The following is a 19,864-nucleotide window of genomic DNA, read 5'->3' as shown; positions in this document are numbered from 1 at the left end:
TTCCCAGTTTTATGTAGAACAAGATTATGTCTTACTTGTTATCGGCTTATCAGTTTTACAAGCTCTTATGAATATTAAAAATAAATCCCCTAGATTAATTGCACTTCCATAGCAAAATTTGTTCCTCTCTCAAAATAAAATTAAATCCCTAGAACTTGTTTGAACTCCAGGTCATGCTGGTATTCCAGAAAACGAACAAGAGGATAGTTTAATTCGAAAAGCACAAATTTCTGAACCTGTGAAATAGATATCTCCCGACCCATCAAAAATGAAATACTGAAGATAGAATTTAAGAAATGGAAAGAAAGTAACTTTTTTTCACTGGAAAGCATCAAACAGAAAGACAGATGTCTTACTCTCACGCTTCCTGGAATGCTCTATAGGTTTCGCCTGCTTAATTCACCCAAATGTCCTACTTGTAATGAAATTGAAGATATAGAACAAATTCTGTTTCGTTGTAAAAAAAAATATCTAAGTTTATATGAACAACTCCGGAAGCGAATGGGAATTGGTGCACTTTCTTTCTCTTGGCTCCTTGATTCAACGGAAGATGCAGCGAGGAAAACAAATGTCACCAACAAATTTCTTCAGCAACTTTACGTTCCTTAAATTTCCTTAGACAAATTATATTCTTTGTCTTGTATTGCCACGGTTTACATGGATTTATCTTTCCGTTTCATCTCTTTTCTTTTTGTTATTTTAATTTTAGATGGTCTTTGTATGGTATAGGTCAAGCTTCTTCCCAACATAACATTTCTAACTAGAAGTCGAGAAACATGGAGATAAAGTGGTCGAATGGCAAGCATAAATCTGAAAGCGCTACTGAATTAAACTTCAAGAGTAAGAACTGGACGTCACTGATATCGTTTCAAGATTACGCAGTGAGAGCAAATACATTACAGAGTGATTAGTGTGAGAGCAAATACAGAGACTGAACTTTACTAATGGTCTGACCCTTGATTAAAGGGAAGTTATGCTATATCACAAGTAAAATAAATTCACACTATCGCACCCTCAAAAGGCAGAAGAGAAAAATTATTTACTCACCTATATACAAATAAAAGCAGGGGAGGGACACCTATTACAAAACTGCGCCATCTAGTGAGAGAGAAAAAAATTACTTCAATTTTATACAACGATTTTTCACCTTGACCTACTTGTGTACCACCTAAGGTAGATCTATTCTTCACAACTTATACAAGTTTTGAATATTAAATTTAAGATTATCAAAGGCATGTTCTTTATTCATTTGCAGTATGTGGCTGCCGCAGGGAAAGCCAGCTATCAATACACGATTTGGAAAATCGGATGAAGGAGCCAATTTGAAAATATGTCCAACAGCTGCTCAAGATTATGACTATTAGATTATAAATTCTTAGAATATCAAGTATCTTTCTTAGAATATCACTGAATGTGACAAGAAATGAACCTATGAAATTGGATATTTGCACTCATTGAATTGCACTATCTGAGCCAACAATATCTGGGACAATATTCAAAACAATGCACTGACCATGCTCAAAAACCAAATTCGTTTCAAACATTTTAAACCTCATTACTTTTTTTTTTTTTTTTTGCAATTCACATTCTTTTTTAAATAATGGAATTATTTTCCTTTTGTTGAATATTTTATGGAATTTTTCCTCACATGCTGCAAATTGAAATAAATACAAAAATTTAGATTGCAAGAAGCAGATGCTAAAGTTAATAATGTATGCAGTATAACTTTTAAATAGTATACAATAGCTTCATATTATTGTATCACAATTCACTTTTCCTTTATTTTTTGTATATGTATTAAGTAAAAAATAACTAATAAAATGAATAATATTTTGCTTAAAAATAAGACTTACACAGTTTTCAAAGAACAAAATAATGACAGAAAAAATATTTATTTGCTAAACAATGCAACAAAAATTCCTTAATTCATGATCATTTTTAACATTATAAATACATATTTTCACCTTAAAGACATGATGTCAAAATGAATACATATTATAAAAAGCAGAAAATATAATTTTATAACTTTCATCAAATGAAAAAACATTTATAAGAATAAAATTATAATCAAAATTACATGTAAATTCTATGCATATATAGATAAATTCTAAAAACATGCATTTTAAACATTTTAATTTTAAATGAATACAAAATTACGAGCACAAAACATTTCCTATTAACTTAGTGAGTGCAAGACTAGAATTAAAAAGCTTTACATTTCAATGGTTGAAGTTTACAGGAGTCTTAATTTTTTTTAATGACAATAGTTCAGCAATTGCTTTAACATTACTTCTGATAACATTCGAGATTATTTTGCTAAATCAGGAACTGCCAACTATTGAAACTTATTGATTTTAACAACAATTTTCCAGCTAAATAAAATGTTTTGTTTCAATTCAATTTCGTGAATTTTAAATTAAATCTCTCCTATAATGATATAGGATTTTCCAACAAAATAAAAAAAATTATTACATTATAATCTTGAAATATAATTTTTGACAATAGTTTTCACATAACCATTGCATTTTTTACAAGAAAATTTACTTCTCCTGCTAAAGATCACTAAAACATATAAAATATTCATCTATACAATGACCCAGTTTATGCATGCATATTAAGAGCAAACAAAAATAACTTTAAAAATACATGAAAGACACCAAAAGTCTATACATTAATATTTGTTTTTATACACTGTGATGTAAACAGAATATTGAGAGCCAAGATGCGATTGAGAGAGATATTTTACTTATAATTTCAAATTAAACTTTCTTTTTGTAAATAAACTTAATTAAATTGAATAACAAACTATAACTCAAAAATAGATATAAGTAAATTACTACAAAAATTTATTTATAAACAATATGCCAAGTGCTTAATAGATATGAAAATCTTCAGATACATTTTCAATAACCATTTACATTGAGACTAGATTTCTTTGGGAGAAACAATGGTATCAAATAAGTAATTTTGACTTGAACAAATTTCTAAATTTTACTCTCTTTTACCATTTTAAAATATATTTCTTTAAAATTTCATTATTTTACAAAGAGATTCTCCATTTTTATTTTGAATAAAATATTAGTATATCTAATAAAAAATATAAAGATAAGTACTTTTAAAATTTTTAATACTTTTGTACCAAGAATCTTTCAATCCATTAAAATTATAAAACAGTTAACATTAATTATGCTAATAAAATATTATTATTATTATTATTTAAGTTTGCTTTTAAATGCTGGAGTTCAACCTCGACAGATGAGTAATTTAAAATAAATTATTTATCCAGAAAATTTTCTGACCTTGTCATAATTTGAAAAATTAAAATTTGATATTTTTCAAAAACTAGAATTTAAATAAAAACAAATTTCCAATGTTATATTTTCAAAGTTACTCATTATGAATATTTAAGTCATTTTGTAGAGTATAATAAATTTCTTTATAAAAAGTTTAATTTACCTGTAATTATTATCTTTAATAATTATATTAATTTACTTCAGGAAAAATAAAATTAAGTTAAAATTAAGAAATGATAACAATACTGCTTTATACATTGAAATTTACCTTATTTAGTGGCAAATTACTAAGATATTTCATTTTTAAATATTAAAGCGAATACTTTATATATATGAAAATCTTCATATACATTTAGCCAATTCAACATATACATAAAGAAGGAGAAATTTTAAAAAAATTCTATTTTTTTAAACATTGCCACTAATAAGTCAGAGAACAAATCTCATTTCAATCAGAAAAATTCTGCAATCTTAATTTCTTACATGCACATATATACAGTAGATATTTAATTAGTCTCTAAAACAAATTAGAAAGCAAATGATCTAAAAGTAAAAGGTCTCTCTCAAGTCAAACTATGGAGCAAGCTAAGCACTTATTTGAAAGACCTTCCAACCACAAAGTTAGGCATTTCGATTATACAGTCACAGAGTTCAGCTCTTCTAATGTTGACATATTATTAGACATCTCTTTAGGGCTAAGCTTTGGATTGTGGACCAGATCACTTTTGAAAGTTTTTTTATCTACATCATACCCGGATTCTGAAAGGTGCTTTAAGTTTTGGGATTCTCCCTCCTCAGAACTGTTCAAAGAGTTCTCCACCTTAATGTCAGATGTCTTTAACGTAAAATCAGATGTTGGTGAAAGCCAACATTCTCCGTCCTTGGCACTCAATACAGATTCTGTATTTACATTCACATCAGTGCTGTCAACTTTTAATACATCAGAAGTCCTTGAAAACAACACTGAATCATCCTCGATGTATGGCATGTCTCCCTGACTTCTTCTGTTATCAGCTGGACTATAGGGACTCCAGCCTTTTCTTGGTGACTGTTCGCTCAACACTAACTCACATTTTGACTCAATCGTATGACTTGGACTCACTAAATCACTTTGAGGAGAAAATCCATCAGTGAGAGTTTGAGAATTTGCAGGGGATTCACCCGGCGCAGATCCAGTTTCACTGTCCATCACCAATGCAGTCAATCTAGCATTGCATTCTTTCAATTCCAAATGCTTTTCTTGCAGCTCTAAAAGTTCTGCTTGCAACTTCTCCAGTACAGGACTAGGGTTTTCTCTGACTAAATCCTCACTCAACTCTCGCAATCTCCTTTCCAAATCCTGAATTCCTGCTATAAGTTCTTCTCTCGACAAACGTACGAGCTCGTCAAAACGATTATTTTTGTACGACTCTTCGAACTCTTTGTCATAGTATGCAACGTTGTCAAAGTCCTGAGGAGATTCGTACTCGTAATCGATATCTATGTAGGCAGCATCTTCAAAAGGCTCAGTAATCGCACAATTTTGATCTCGCAGCTCCTCTGTATTCGCCATGTAAGGATTTGGTGTTTCAAAACTCATGTACAAATGACACTCATCATGCTCATCCATGATGAACGTGTTATAATTCTCAGGGGCCTTCGGAACATTGATCGGTCGTACCATCACGGTATCCATGTAACTACCGAGTTTACTGTCCAGATCTTCATCCGACTTCCAATCGTTCGACTCTCCCGCCTCGTGCTCCCCATGCGCTTCGTTTTCGCACACGGCGCTGCTGTCCTTCCTCTGTTTACGCCTTTTCCCCCTCCTTCCCCGCCGCCTAGGTTTAGAAGGCTCGATTCCACTTTTTTGAGAAGGCGATTCACATTTTTCATTATCAGATTTTACATTCGGATCTTCCTCATTTTCCAAATTTTCTTCATGCTTCGAATACACCATCGAAGTTTCCATAGAATCATTCATTATGAAACATAAACTGGACCTCTACCCAGCACTACGAAATCTGAAAATAAAATGTCCCTTGATTAAAATATCCATCTATTGCCAATATCCTGAACCTAAATTTCAGGTTATGCGCATTAAATTGAGCAAAATCTAATAACGATGGATTTTTTAACTGGCTATTTTAGATTAATTTTATGGTAAATTAATTTAAATGGGAGTCATTATTTTATTAAACACAGCAAAGTAGACTGAAAAATTCCGTCGCACTTGAGTTACGAATGCCTAAAATTTCGTAATTATAAAAATGAAAGAAATTTATGGAGTATATTAAAAAAAACTGCTTTATACCAAAAAATCAGTTAAATAAAAATTAAACCCCGTATTTTTTGGATAAGAAAGGAAACTCTTGCAGTCAAGTAGATTCAATAGCGATAGAGTTGAAACTTTTTGTATTTTTTCTTGCAAAACTTTTGTTTAAATGCAGTCAGGTAATTCTTTTAAATTCATAGGCTTTCAAGTTAATGCACATTACTTTAATAGTATTTCAATAGTACTTCTTAATATGCTTTAATATTCCTGAAAATATAACTTTTGTACGATAGAATTCTTTCATTATCAATAAAACATTTATTTAACTGAATTATTTAAATGTACTTTAAATATTCAATTCAATCTAAAATTCTTGATCAACAAAATCTCTTATTAAATAAGTTGAGATTTATAAAAAACATGATATGTTTCTATGTTTTTTTCCCCTCATAGCAAATTACAGAACTACGTCATGCGCTTCCTCCATTGTTGGCATTCCTGCCATCGTTGATTTGAAAGCAAACATTTCACCATGTGGATGAAGGATTACGGATGTTACTATCGAGTACCTTATTTTATGGTTGGAAGTTTTAGAAAGTTTATTTCCACGTGTTGTCCTTCTTGATTATTTAAATATTAGTTCATTTGATTGGTATATTCATTTTACGGATGCCTAAAGGAAAGAGGAAATCAAAGTCTGGTTAGTATTACCAATAGGGTTAACTGAAATATGTTAATTCTAAAATTCCTTCAAATGGGGAAAATTTTCTTGCAAATGACCAGTAGCTTAATTTTCTTAATATATATATTTCCGTAAAATCTATTCCATAAATATTTTTTTTTTTTGATCAACGTGTTCGAGTATCATATGTTACATCAATTATAGTCAAATGTATTTTGCGTAGTCAAAACATGGTAAGCTTATATATAGAGCAGAAGTATTAAATATTGTTTTTATCTTTTGATACTATAAATAGTCTTTTATCATCAGATTCTTAATCGTTTTGTGCTCTTTTTGGATTAATCTTATACATATATATAAATCTCTTGAGTTGCAATCCTCATTATTTGATTTTTTTTCTTTTAATTTCTGCTTAGCCATAATTTTGAAAATAAAGTATTAATAAACAAAAGCACCAAAAAAGCGCTATTTAAACTTTCATCTCTATGGATTTTTCTTCTCTTCCCCGCAGCAATACGTTGTATTCGTAGAAATGTTTTTCATGTACATTGATATCAAAAATGTATTATTCATGTTAGCAAACATTTCTCAAATACTGCAGAAAATTTAATCATTTAGATTCGGTTTCATACTCATTCGAAAGTAGAACAAAATAACAAGAGAAGGGAGAAAATAAACTGGAATATTTTTTCAAGGACAATCGTACATGTATTTTTCTTGCTTGATATTGCAGCATGGGACAACTTAGTACTCGAATTGTAACGAAGTGATGATTTATTACTAACAAGGCCATCTGTATTTTCCATTAAGCTAAATAAATATATTTGGTGTTAGTGGGGGTTTCATATATGAGTTACACACACACACAAACAAATATTCTAGGAAATCAGATATTCTTAATAGACTTTTAAAAGGTCAGTTATATATTGCCACGCATATAAATTACTATTTCAATAGTAGTTCATTCACTATAGTAGAAGAATGAAAAGAAAATTTTTCAAAGAGATTATTTCAAAGAAGAATTGTGGTACATGTTTATTTATATACATGGATTTTTTTACTTGTATATATAAATATACTACTGGAATATAATCTACATGTATTATATATACATATAGGTTATATATAATTTAAATAATCTATTTGTATATTGTTTATATATATATATATATATAAACTTATAATTTACTTACATCTATATGTATAATCTTTAATTTACTTTTTACATATTTGGATTAATTAATTCATTGAAAGTTGATCAATGATATAGAGAGGATTAAGTAAGGGATATTAATTATTCTGATGTTAGTCTTGGGTCTTATTAAAATGCAACCGATTCTTAAAATGCACTCTTTTGCTATTAAAGGAATATCGAAATTTAAAAGGTACTTGTATTTGTTATATTACTTTTTTGTAGTAATAGTAGTATCTGGAAATTACAAAGCTTTGAGTTCAAGAAGTCCATCAACCTACTTCACATCAAAAAGTCAAATTATTTTAAGTCTTTGTATTTTTTTATTCTAAAATTTAACATCTTTGATGATGCAGAGGGAAAAAAAATTATGCTCCAGGAGATTTTTGTATTTTCTTTATCAGTGAATATTATTGTCATTCCTTACATTTTTTTTCTTCTTATGTCAGTAAATTGTTAGTTTAGGGAGTAAAAAGAGAAGAGTACGACGTCTTAAGAGTCTTTCTTGGTGATCCTTGTATTAAAATTTAAATTGATCTTTAAACATTGATGTAACATTAAAGGAGTATTTACATTCTGGGTGAAAATACAATGTAATCTTCCTAATAAACAATAATTCCATTTTTACAGGCTTTTTAACTTTTTTTATGGGATACATATTTGGTCAATGATGTTTGAACTGGCAATTCTCGCAACTAAATAATATTTTTAAAAAATGTAAATTTTATTCAGCTCTGAATTTTATTCTGAAAATTATAAACTTGTCCACTTATGGAGATATGATGAAGTTCGCTAGGGCGGGCAAGTAATTTACTTTGAGTGCTACTACTCTAAGAAGCATAAAATTGAAGCATTAACCCGTTAACGCCCAACTTAATTTAAAATTGAAATTTCGTTAAAAACTTTTAAAATTATGTTCTAAACACTTAAATTAAATATAATATGCAGTTAAATTCCGCACCATTAATTTAGGATCCGAGATAATTATTGTCCTATAAATAGGACGCTGGGCGGATATGGAAGTTTTTGAGTTCTGTTCCCGAACAATTGATCTTTAATATTTAATGCAAAATAAAATGAAACACAAATAAATTTGACATTTTTTTATTTAAACATATTTACACTATTTATGGTAATTTGGAAAACATTTTGTACATAGTTGCATTACATTTCATTCAAAATGTAAGAGGTTTTTCCGAACAATTTTGCATTTGACATCGTCTTTGTTTTTCTCTTTTACCAATTATATAGCCAACACCATCACGTCTAACAATGTCTATTTCCTTCACTTAAGATGAAATTGTATAACTTGGTCTACTGATTTGTTTTTGTCCTGTGTTGCCTTTTTTTAGATAGGCCTAGTGTAATATGTTTCCTTATTTTTTTGATACTCTTTTTTTCTGCATTTACCATGTTGTAAATAATGCAGGCATTTACCATGTTGTAAATAATGCCAGTATTTACAACAGCCATGTCTACAATTTGGGTAAAAATTGGCCAATACCATTTTTTTCCACGGATTTTTATGGAATGTTTCTCTAAAAGCCAATCATGAGAATCTACACCACCCATGTTTTTGTTATAATTGTTTACGAGACATGGCTGTTCGATTTTATTTTTTTCAACTTTTCCTTTTACACGCTTTGAAACAGATGTTAGTGGCTCAATTATGTCAAAATTTGTCGCAAATGTAATACATTTATTATCATTCCATTTTACCGCATTAATTTTATTTTTCACATCAAAGTAGAAATCATGTGAACCACGGCTAGTCTTTTTGGAAGTAGAATCGATTTCAAGGGGACAATGCTGTATTCTGTCACTTCTTATTGTTCCTGTTGAAATCTACTCTTTCTTAGGTCAATTAACAAATTATAGGAATTAAAAAAAAATTATCAAAATAAACTATATGTCTCTTGGAATCAGTAACTGGCTGAAGAATTTTTTTTACAACTCGAGTTCCCAAGGGCTCTTTTGAAAGAACCACGGTAGAAGCAGCATCAACAACTTCCTTGTAGCCATTGTTCCCACATAATGCCCACATTTTATACAAGAGTTGCAGTGTCATCAAAACTTCTTCATCTGTTAATTCATTTACTTCAGGTGGCAAAGCAATCATTTCAGACTCTTAATTCCTCTGAAAATAGATATTCTACAGCTTCCTCGGCAGTTTTAAAAACTTTTTTCCGCAACATCTTGAGCACCTATGAAATAAACTAAATATCAGAAAATTTAACGAATCCGCCCAGCGTCCTATTTTTAGGACAGTAGTTTAAATTTGTAATTAAAACTAATAAAAGTAAAAATAATTTTAAAACATTACAAGGTATCTGTTAATAGAATATCTGAACTATAAATTCTGAAAAAATATTTAAACTTACCTTTAAAACCTTTTTGTACGATTACAATGAAATTCAGCAAGAAAAAATTATGAAAACGACGAAGTTTACATGTCTGCAGCTGGCTGAAAATGCTTCCATCCGGTCCAAACTGGTTTAAATAAGTATTGTGAAACCATTACTCTTCAGGGGGTAGAAAAAGAATTGGCGAAACGTTGAATAGCTTTATTTATAATGGTGAAAATTAACTATCCTATAAATATGCCGCTGGGCGGAAACGGGTTAATTAGAAAAGAGTATTCTAGAGAAAACTAAGATATTTTAAAAATATTATTCCCTATATTTTTAAATGTTAAAATGATTCTAATCAAGCAAGAAAGAATATACAGAATGTGTTTTTATAACCAGGGAAGCAATTCAAACTATATTTCTCAAAATGAAACTGCAATTAAAGATTCTTAACAGACATCTGATGGTCAAAATCCCATTTCAGAAAAGCTGAGGTTCTTTTCGAAAATAGTAGTAGAAGTGGAGGAGTATATTGAATAACCTCAAGTCTTTTTAGAAAAATTAAAATAATAATGTTGATTAAACTTGTGCCTTGTGTTTTCTCATGATGTGCACTGAGGTAAATTCTTACAATTTCTATTTTCGTACCAACTGGATATCTGTTTCTAACAAAATTTATCTCCAGAATAAAATATTGCTATTTTCAAATGACATGATCAAATTACTTGTTTGGAAAAGTATAAATAATGCCAATTTCATGTTAGCCATAGAAATTCTAAATGTGACTTAATAAAAAAGTAAATGTTAAGTTTTTCACTATTACTTTATTAGTGTTTTTTTAAAACTGGATCAATTATGTTTTATGCTTTATCTTATGCATATTAAATTTTAAAAATATAAGTTCCAAGAAATGCATATTTGTTTTATATAGCTATTTTTATGTGGATTATCATTTATTCACATCCAAAGTCTAAGGTTGCCAAAACAATGATAGCAATTTGGGACCGCTTTTTTTCCAGGGTACGGCAATTTTTTTTAGACTTTCTTTATGGTAAGAGGGCCAATATCCTGAGGAATATGGCTAACACAACTTTATTAAATCAGTTTTACTCTCTTTATTATTTATAATTTTTCATTCACTGAACTCTTATCAATATTTATTATTTTTGGAACATCATGGGTAATATATTTCATGATGCATGTTGTCTTTGGATTAAACATTCAAGCATCATTTGAGTTTAAATCCATTCTCTCCAATTAAATTTTGCTTCCAGATTTAATTCTGACTATTCAGAATTTTTTAAAACTTTTATTTTCTTAGCATTTATTTCTTTCTTTGCTGCCTGACTCACTACTTCTTTTACAAATTCTTCGCATTTCTATTTGTTTTTTGTTTTGCATGGTATTCATCCATGTGAATGATCCTTTAATAAAAAATGGCAATGAAGTGTTCCTTTTACAGAATGTAGATAAAAGATTTATGTTGGCTGATGTTCTATATTGTCATCAATATAGAACACCAATCTTTCCTTTTCCAAGAGATGAAATACTAATAATAAACTTTTGAATGACTATTTGTAAGATGGAAATTTTATGGTGTATGCATGTAATTGCCACTTATCAATCATTAAGGCCAATTGAGGAAGACACAAAATTTTCTTAAATGTTTAAGAATAGTGAAATCATAAAATGTGTCTAGTTAGGAAGGAATTAACTACTGTATTTTCTGATATTTGGTGTAACTCAATTCTTTAAACAAAATTTTATGAAAAAATTTCTCTCATGTTAGGAAGAATTTCTTTTATGATTAAATTAGAGAAATCCCCAGTTAAAGTTTCTCAAAAACATAAGAATGAATGTCAGATTTTGTGTTGGGATACACCAAATGACAAGTAATTTATAAAAACAAGGTATCTAAATTAAGTTTTTCTCTGTCATAACTGCTTTAAAGATTTACTTATGACATTACATAAGTAACTAAATTTCTGAAATTAAAAATACTTTTTCAAATACCAGTGGATGACTCGAATGCTAATTTCATATTCTTTAACGCTCTAAGGGTTTCACACGTATTTTGATGTAATGCCTGTCTGTCTTCAGGATTGCTGTGCACAGATTTTAATGTATGGTCCCTAACATAGCAAGTTTGGTTTGCATGCATTATTATGCAAGCTGTATACTGCTCCAAGAATGTTTCGGGTGTATTTTAACCTGTTTCTTCCCCCTACAATCTTTGACAGATTGAAAGGTTGTCAACACAATGAATACCAGCAAGGTGGTTTTGCGGTTATTTTTAGATTCCATAAAATCCAGGGCCCCTGCTATCTCCTTTAGGGTGGGTCATTGTAATGATATTCACATTGGAAGGTCATTCTTTGGAAAGGGGAGTATAGTGTTTTTTAAATGCATATGCCATAATGTCTCTATGTTGACTTAGATTGACATTGTATTTTGCTTCATGTAGTATTTTTTTTTTTTTTTGAAATATCTTGTTTAATCGAAATATTGTTCCATATTAATATCCATTGAGTTTTTATTGAAAATAGATTTTTTTATGTTCTTATTATTAAACATCTCATTGACTCGGAAAATATATAACAGAAAAACTGCTGTTCATACGCAGTTAAACACATTTTTAAATTGATGCTTTTCTTTTCTTATTTCAACTATTTTTGTGGTACTAATCTATATATTTTAACTCTGCCATCAATTTTTTTCTTTAAACAAAATAAACTGATGTAATTTAAACAAATCAAAACAGTTTAAATTTCAAGGAATGTATAAAAGCATATTGCTTCTACCTTCATATTTAAATGTATTCTTTCAGTTTATAGTGATTATCTTGTTTAATATTACATTGATAAAAAGAAACTTTCTGATTTTTGAGTATGTGCAAATACATGGGTGTATGTGTGCATTTTTTTTTTTTTTTTTTCATTTGACTATTTTTTAAACTTTCTTTATGAACTGAACTAAATGATTTCTTTTAAATTCATAAAAAAAACAAATAAAAAATTTATTTTAAAAATATTTTTATTTAGAAAAGTATTTATATTTAGTATGTGCATTAATGTATCTTAAAATAGATAAAATAAGAGTAAAATATTCATTATTAGCTTCTTTTCAGTTTTCACCATAGGATAAATCTATTTCTTTAATTTGTAGGATCCTTTTGCTCTGACATATAAATATATTTTTCATGTCTTCTTTACTACTATACAGTATTTAGTTTTTTTAATGTTTGGCAGTTTCACTTGGATCGAATGCTGTTCAACAATGATTTTGGACTAATGTATCTCTCTCTATCTTGAATCCTTTAAGAATGAATTTTTGACACTTAGTTTTGAAAACTTAATACTTAGGACATCAACAGATACTTTAAAAAATAAATTATATTTTTGATTTCTTGCTGGATTTTTTCTCAATTACCTTATCAAAAAAATTATTCCTTCAAATGTTTTTATTACTTCATCAAAAAATGGTCTATGTTTATCCAGATTTTTTCAAGTTACACTTTGCAAAATAGCATTTTTGTTCTTTTTTTATAAAATCTGTTGATTTTTTTCAATAGAGAAAAAGACAGTTATTTCATTTAATTGTTCAAATCAAATAAAATTTTCAAATATATATAATACTAAAACAGAATTATACAGATAAAAAGAATTGCTTGAAAGCAACATAGTATTAAAAAGAATATTATACTGACAGATTAAAACAAGATTGGTTTTAAAGTGTGTTTTAGCTCTAGTTTGCAAAGTGCTGTGATGTGTAATTCTGATAACCAAACTTCAAATAAGTTTTTGAATTAATTAAAATAAAAATTTCACCAGGTTCTATGACTATTTTTCCTCAAAAAAAAAAAAGTTTGAGAATTTTTCACATTTGTCCAAGATCATTTTAAAAGCAAAGCTTTTATAGATTCATAACCACATGCATTTTTCATCTACATCTATAACAATTAAGTTGACTACATCATGTAGGAAGTAGCTGATCAAATGAAACTACCAGATCATCTGTTTTTTTTTTTTTTAAATCTTAAAATCATGGATCAATTTCTTGAGTTCTAATAAAATTAATAATGTTAATTTTAGAAAACTGATGTTGACATTCAGTAAACTAGCTTCATTGACGCTTTCTATTTTATGTATCACAGCTTTCAAATTTGCATTTAATTAAACATAGCTTTTCTAACTTGAACAGCATCTCATTTCTCTAACTTTTTCAGCAACAATAATTTTTCTGTCTTTCCCAATAGCAGTTCTTTCCTTTTTTTATTTACATATTGCTTTCTTTTTCAACAACATGTCTTGTTTTTCAATCCTTCCTTTTCCTTTCTATTGCTATTTACGGTCTTAAATAATATTCTTGTGAACTTGTGCCAGTGATGTGCTACACTTGGCAGCAGGCAGTTATCACTGAAGTAAAAATGATGTTCAAGACCTGTCAGCTGTAACTGTTTTTCAGAATACAGTTTACAGGAGCACAGTCTTGCATCAAAAATTATTTCATTTAGAAGATATAAACCTTTTTTCAAATTTCTGTAAGGTGTTGGATATTGTGGCCAAAACAATAGTGATTGTTTTGGACATATGCATATATGAATTTCTTGCCATCTCTAATTGTTAAAAGGCACTTAAACATATATGTACTCAAATGTGTACTATAGAAGAAAAAACGAATCCCAAGATAAGGATTTTCTCATTTAGTCTGGATGGATTTACTTTTTAATTTGCTAGGATTTTCTACTTCTGACTGTGCATGATGATGTTTGGTTTAAGTTATTTGTATTTTTTTTGAAAGTCTGTTAAGCTTTTAATTTCATCAGATGCAAATAATTGATAAATCTCACTATATGCTGTCTTGTAATTTAAAGTTGATGAAAAGACTTATTCTAAATTCTATGTAGAAACACATAATACAGTGCCAATTTCTTAGTTGTTTACACACACACAAAAAAAGTTTAAAATCAACCTGATCTTAAACGATCTCAACATTTAGCAGCTGTATGTGTAGTAAAGGATGAAAAGGATTTTCAAAATTTACAATTTTTAATGCCTAATTTGTAAGAACTTAATCTGATATTGAAATGAAAATTTTAAAATATACAGAAATATAAGCCTTGTGAATATGTGCCATGTTTATTATGGACAAGAAGGGAAATAAGAGAGCATGAATATTGATAGAAAATATCTTCATTTCATATTATGTATTGAACCAAAAGAATAATTAGGAATTAATATATTGGATATAAGATTTTTAAATGCAGAACTGAGATTAAAAGGAAATAATTTTTTTGCATATATATAATATAATACTTGCTTTAGGTGGACCATTGCGTCACAAACAGGACTTTGCTAGTGAAGAGGAATCCCTTGCTGATAACAGCAGTGTGGTTAGCAATCTCTCTGAATTACGACTAGACAGCGATGATGATACTGGTATTGATTTTAGCTATTCTGTATTGCTTGCTTTATGAATAATTGATTGGAAGAATAAATAAATAAATACATTCTTTCTTTAACTTATCTATTTTGGTATATTTAAAAGACAAATTGCTTTTGTTTTTTATATTTGTAATTTATAGTATTTTATGTTAATGAGATGCTCTAAAAATCTGTATTTTATTAGCTGTGTTTTCACAGGGTGCATAGCGTTATGAAAAGTGCTTAAATTTGAAAATAATTTTTAAGCACCTTAAAAGTGCTTAATTTTCAGAAAAGGTCCTTAAAAAATGTTTAATTTTCTCGTGAATAGAAGAATGCTTTTCATTTTGTTTTGCTTCCCCAAAAGTTAAATATGATAATTCTAAATCATGGTCATAAAGGCTTGTTTACTTGATGTATCAAAAAAGTAAACCAACAAAAGGGAAGAATTCAAAGAAGTATTTCAGGGGTTCCAGCACATTTTAAGATGACGCTTAATGATTTTTTTTTTTTTCTTCAACAATATGCATTGCCATTTACAAAAATGCGGGAATAGTTATCTGGAAGGGGCAGTATGAAATGCGTTCTATGTGAATCGAAAAACATTCCAATTATAATTTTTAATGTTTTAGATGTTGAAGAATTTATTTAAATTATGCTTTATATTTAAACTTTTATGTTTTGTTAAAGCAGAATACACAATAATGTCAGATAGACAGAAAATATGAAAATAGCAGGATGAATTTGATACAATATATCGAACTAAAAAATACTAACATATTCGATCATCTTCTCATTAATGTGTCGTTTTTGAGCATTGACTTGAATGACCTACTACAGGTATTCAACTGTACTATATTGAATTGCAATTAATTGTGTTAGTAAATCGTGTAATATCTAGTATGTTGAAATTTTAACTTGAAGCCTTACATTTTTAATGATCTTTATCTTTCTCATTATTTCTTGGATGTCCCCATGCATTTGAACATTTTTATTTTTTGGGCTAATCTTGCCAAATTTTTTCTGATTAAGAAAAAAGGAACTGCTGGATCTGATACTAAAATATTTTCAAAGGAATAAAAAAAGTGTTCTTTACAGTTTTTTTCAGGATTTAGATTCTATCATTTTATAATGATTTTTTTAATAACTTTTATAGGAATTTTTTCCTCAATGAAATCTCTCTTTATATATGAAGTCTTGTTCTGAGCAACACTCAGCATAAAGCCATTAAAGTTAAGAGCATGAAATTCGGGAAGTTATTTTTTTGTGTTGGAGACATACTAAGAATGGATTTCCTAAATTTTTAATTCGAAATTTAGTTAAAAAATAGAATTTCAATGTGCTTTCATCATAACATCAAAGCATATTATTGTATAAAAAATATTTTAACACTATTTTAAAAGTTAGAAAAGAATAGCTTTTAAATATTAATTTTGTTTGGTTGAATACAATTTTTTAAAAAAAATAATTTCTGAAAAATTAATTTTGTACACAGTTTATAAAAATTATTTTTTTATTGTAATGAAATTCAAAATAATATTGTTTTTTTGAATTGTTGAATCACATTATTCTGCAGCCGTTAAAATTGTTGTAAAAAAATGCTTTCTTTGTTTTTATTTAAATTTTAAAAAAATTTAAAGCATGTTCATTCAATAAAATTTTTCATGTGATAAGTTTTGTTAATTTTTGAAGCAATGTGATATATTGTCTCATGCTGATTTCAAGAAAGACTTTTTAAAAAAATGCTTCAATTGTCATTTTTACTTTCTTTCATAGAAAATTTAGAGAAAATATAGCAATCGTCAAAAAAAGTCGTACTCGAGATTTTAATGAATCTCCGTGCTTCATACCTCTTTGAATTAAAAAACACATTTTTCAGAAAATGTTCGCTGGTGACAAAGATAACACAAAAATACTTTAAGCTAAATAGATGAAATTTGGTATATGGTCTTCACACCACCAAACTTGTAGGTTTCGTACAACTTTTTAGCAACATCCATTTAGAAGAAATCTGTTTGTCTGTCTGACTGTTCGAATATAAGTTAACATGATAACTATGAAATGTAGAGCGCTAGATAGTTAAAATTTGGCATTCAGATTTAATATCTATTGTATAAACATATGTCAAAACTTGAACCAAATCCAACAAGGGCTTCACCATCTGTACATTCAGAAATATGTAAACACAAGAATTTTAAAATGTTGCAACTTAAATATATCAAATTTGGGATGTAATTTTGTGACTATAAGTGTAGTTTTGAGTCAAATTTTTGTTTTAATTGATTGAGAAGAATGCATCTAAGACCCAAATTCGCTTTTTGGATACATTCGACCACATGCCAAGGATTCTTATTTGGAACATGGCATTGTTCTGTCATCAATTTCATGGTAATTTTGCTAATCGTATAATGATAGCCATAGAAATGCTTTAGTTCTTAGCTTTATAAGATTGCAAATAAAATTACTTAATAGAATGAATCAGTGCTGGGAAAAATTTACTTTTTCCATTCCAGCCATGTTAGATCTTAATTGTTGTTGCATATATAAAAATCAAATACAAAATTTGTGGTCATGCTGAACTTCTACATCACTATCAGCATTTTCAGAAATGTTGTATTAATATGAAATTTTATTTTAATTTTAAGAAAAGTTGAAAAAGTTCACAAATATTTATTGTTAATCTTATAAAAGTTTATTTAATTTCTTTGGTATTAATAGTTTAAATTTTTTTATTTTTATGACAATTTCTATGCTTTTGTAAAATCCAAAAAGGCATAATTTTAAATTAGAAAATACAGAATATAGAATAAATGAATAAAAATACAGAATTTATTTCTGTATAGAAGATGCAAATACAGAAATAAATATTAAAATTTAAAAAGTAAGAAATTAGAATTAATTTTTAATTTTTTTCTATAAAAACTACGCATTATTATAAAACAAAACAAAACAAAAAAATACTATGCTTAGAAAATACGCAGTTTACGTATGCATACTCATACAAAAATGCTTAAAAGTTGCAGCAGTTTCTTGCTACACACTCTGTTTCAGTCTCTTTTAGACTTTCAGCATAAATGAATTTTATTCACTTGATCATCAAAGTGATTTCTGAGATTTTCATTGTTTATAGGTTTGAAGACAATCAGTTTTCTTTTTCCTTTAAAAAAAAATACTGTCTTGATTCTTATAAAAATGTTTAAAATTTGCTTTTTCAGTCACAGAGGCAGATGATGAAGTCCTTGCAACAGATGATTTTGAAGATAAACTCAAAGAAGCCATTGAGGGCGTACTGCAGAAAAGGTACATATTTGTTTTATAGATGCATGAATTTGTTTTAGCCTTTTTTAAAAAAAATTTTTTTATTGTGGGCTAATAGTGTTGTTTATCTATATTTCTTTTGAATAGTATTAATATCTAGAATTTTTTATTTGGTAGGTTGATCTTAACATTTTTATTTTGTAAACAAAATATAAATTTATTTAGTAAGATATTTTTTATACAAAACATTTACTATACAAGTATGAAAGTAAAGATTAACATCTGTAGCCTGAGTTGAAGGAAGTGATAATGATATTGAATTGGACCAAAACACAGAATTTGAATATTCAGCAAAATCTGATCGAGTCCTTTCCTTCTGGTGAAAAAAGGAAACAAATCTTTATATAAAATGCATTCTTTTAAAATTTGAATAAATTGAATTAAAATTTATGGTAACAAGTTAAGAATTTTCAAAGTTCTATGTTTATATTTCTTTTTCCAAAATAATTTCAAATATAAACTACATGTAAAATATAGATTTTCTTATTCTTAAAATATTTTTATACCGGAAAAAAAATCTATTTATATTAAAAATAATAAGTTTTATATGTTTGGCATAGGGAAAAAGGAAATGAATATAGAAAAGATGTGAAAAGGTTAAATTGAGAATGGATTTTCTTATTAAAAATCGTATTTTTATCTTAAATAAGAGCACATTTGTATGGAAAAATATTTACATCCTCTGACCATATTTTATTTTTATACAAATAGCCAATAAGATTAGGAGTAAGTACCTGATACTTTGGGGTCAAAATGACTCCATGTGTGTGCTGAAGGGTTAAGAAGTTGTGTATTGTAGATTAAAGAAATATTTATCAAAAAATTAGTTGGTATTTCTTTACATAATCATGAGCATAATACTCCAGTAGTATCTAATTAAAAGAAAGAATTTATGAATTTACTACGAATTGGGAAAATTGGGTTCAATTGGGAAAAAATTTTGATTTAAAATAATGGAACGTGTACCATTCCATTAATGAAAAACAAGACCTTGCTTATTGTCATAGTAATTATTTATTAGTGATGCTATATATGTTCATTTCCTTACATTGTTTTTTTTTTTATCTAATGAAATGTAATTTTTGCTTAGTATGCAAATACTTCTATTTAAACAATGCTTTTCCTACAATTTGTTGTTTGAATATTTCAGTGCTAGGGCTCGAATAGCTTCTCTTGAAGTAATCAGAAAAAGTTTATCCTCAAGATTCATGTGTTCTTTTATCCAGGAAAGGTTAGTTATGTTCAGTAAAATATTCTTTAATATTTATTTCTTTGATAAGTGCAATAGTCTTTAATGCTTGTAATTTAATGTTTAGTCGATAATTTTGGAATAAACTGCAGTACTGTTAAAAAT

At 28.0% G+C, this 19,864-nt stretch overlaps 2 protein-coding genes across 2 annotated transcripts in view; one reads left to right on the top strand and one right to left on the bottom strand.

Annotated features, from left to right (window-relative positions):
- Positions 1-1,873: 1,873 nt before the first annotated feature.
- Positions 1,874-5,319, bottom strand: LOC129964075 (uncharacterized). The gene has a single exon (XM_056078752.1). It carries the CDS (start codon positions 5,254-5,256, stop codon positions 3,928-3,930), a length of 1,329 nt encoding a protein of 442 aa, XP_055934727.1. The 5' UTR covers positions 5,257-5,319; the 3' UTR covers positions 1,874-3,927.
- A 701-nt stretch (positions 5,320-6,020) lies between these two features.
- The window catches only part of LOC129963153 (interferon-related developmental regulator 1-like), a 30,644-nt gene continuing 16,800 nt past the window's right edge, over positions 6,021-19,864 (top strand). The window contains exons 1-4 of the mRNA XM_056077266.1: positions 6,021-6,247; positions 15,094-15,207; positions 18,408-18,492; positions 19,661-19,741. Coding sequence (XP_055933241.1) covers positions 6,217-6,247; positions 15,094-15,207; positions 18,408-18,492; positions 19,661-19,741 — 311 coding nt within the window. The 5' untranslated portion in view covers positions 6,021-6,216. The remainder of the gene's footprint in view (positions 6,248-15,093; positions 15,208-18,407; positions 18,493-19,660; positions 19,742-19,864) is intronic.

Source organism: Argiope bruennichi, chromosome 3 (genome assembly GCF_947563725.1).
Source record: "Argiope bruennichi chromosome 3, qqArgBrue1.1, whole genome shotgun sequence".
In the NCBI taxonomy this organism is placed as follows: Eukaryota; Metazoa; Arthropoda; class Arachnida; order Araneae; family Araneidae; genus Argiope; species Argiope bruennichi.
The sequence above is the reverse complement of the archived record's forward strand: the minus strand, read 5'-3'. Positions and strand labels throughout refer to the sequence as shown.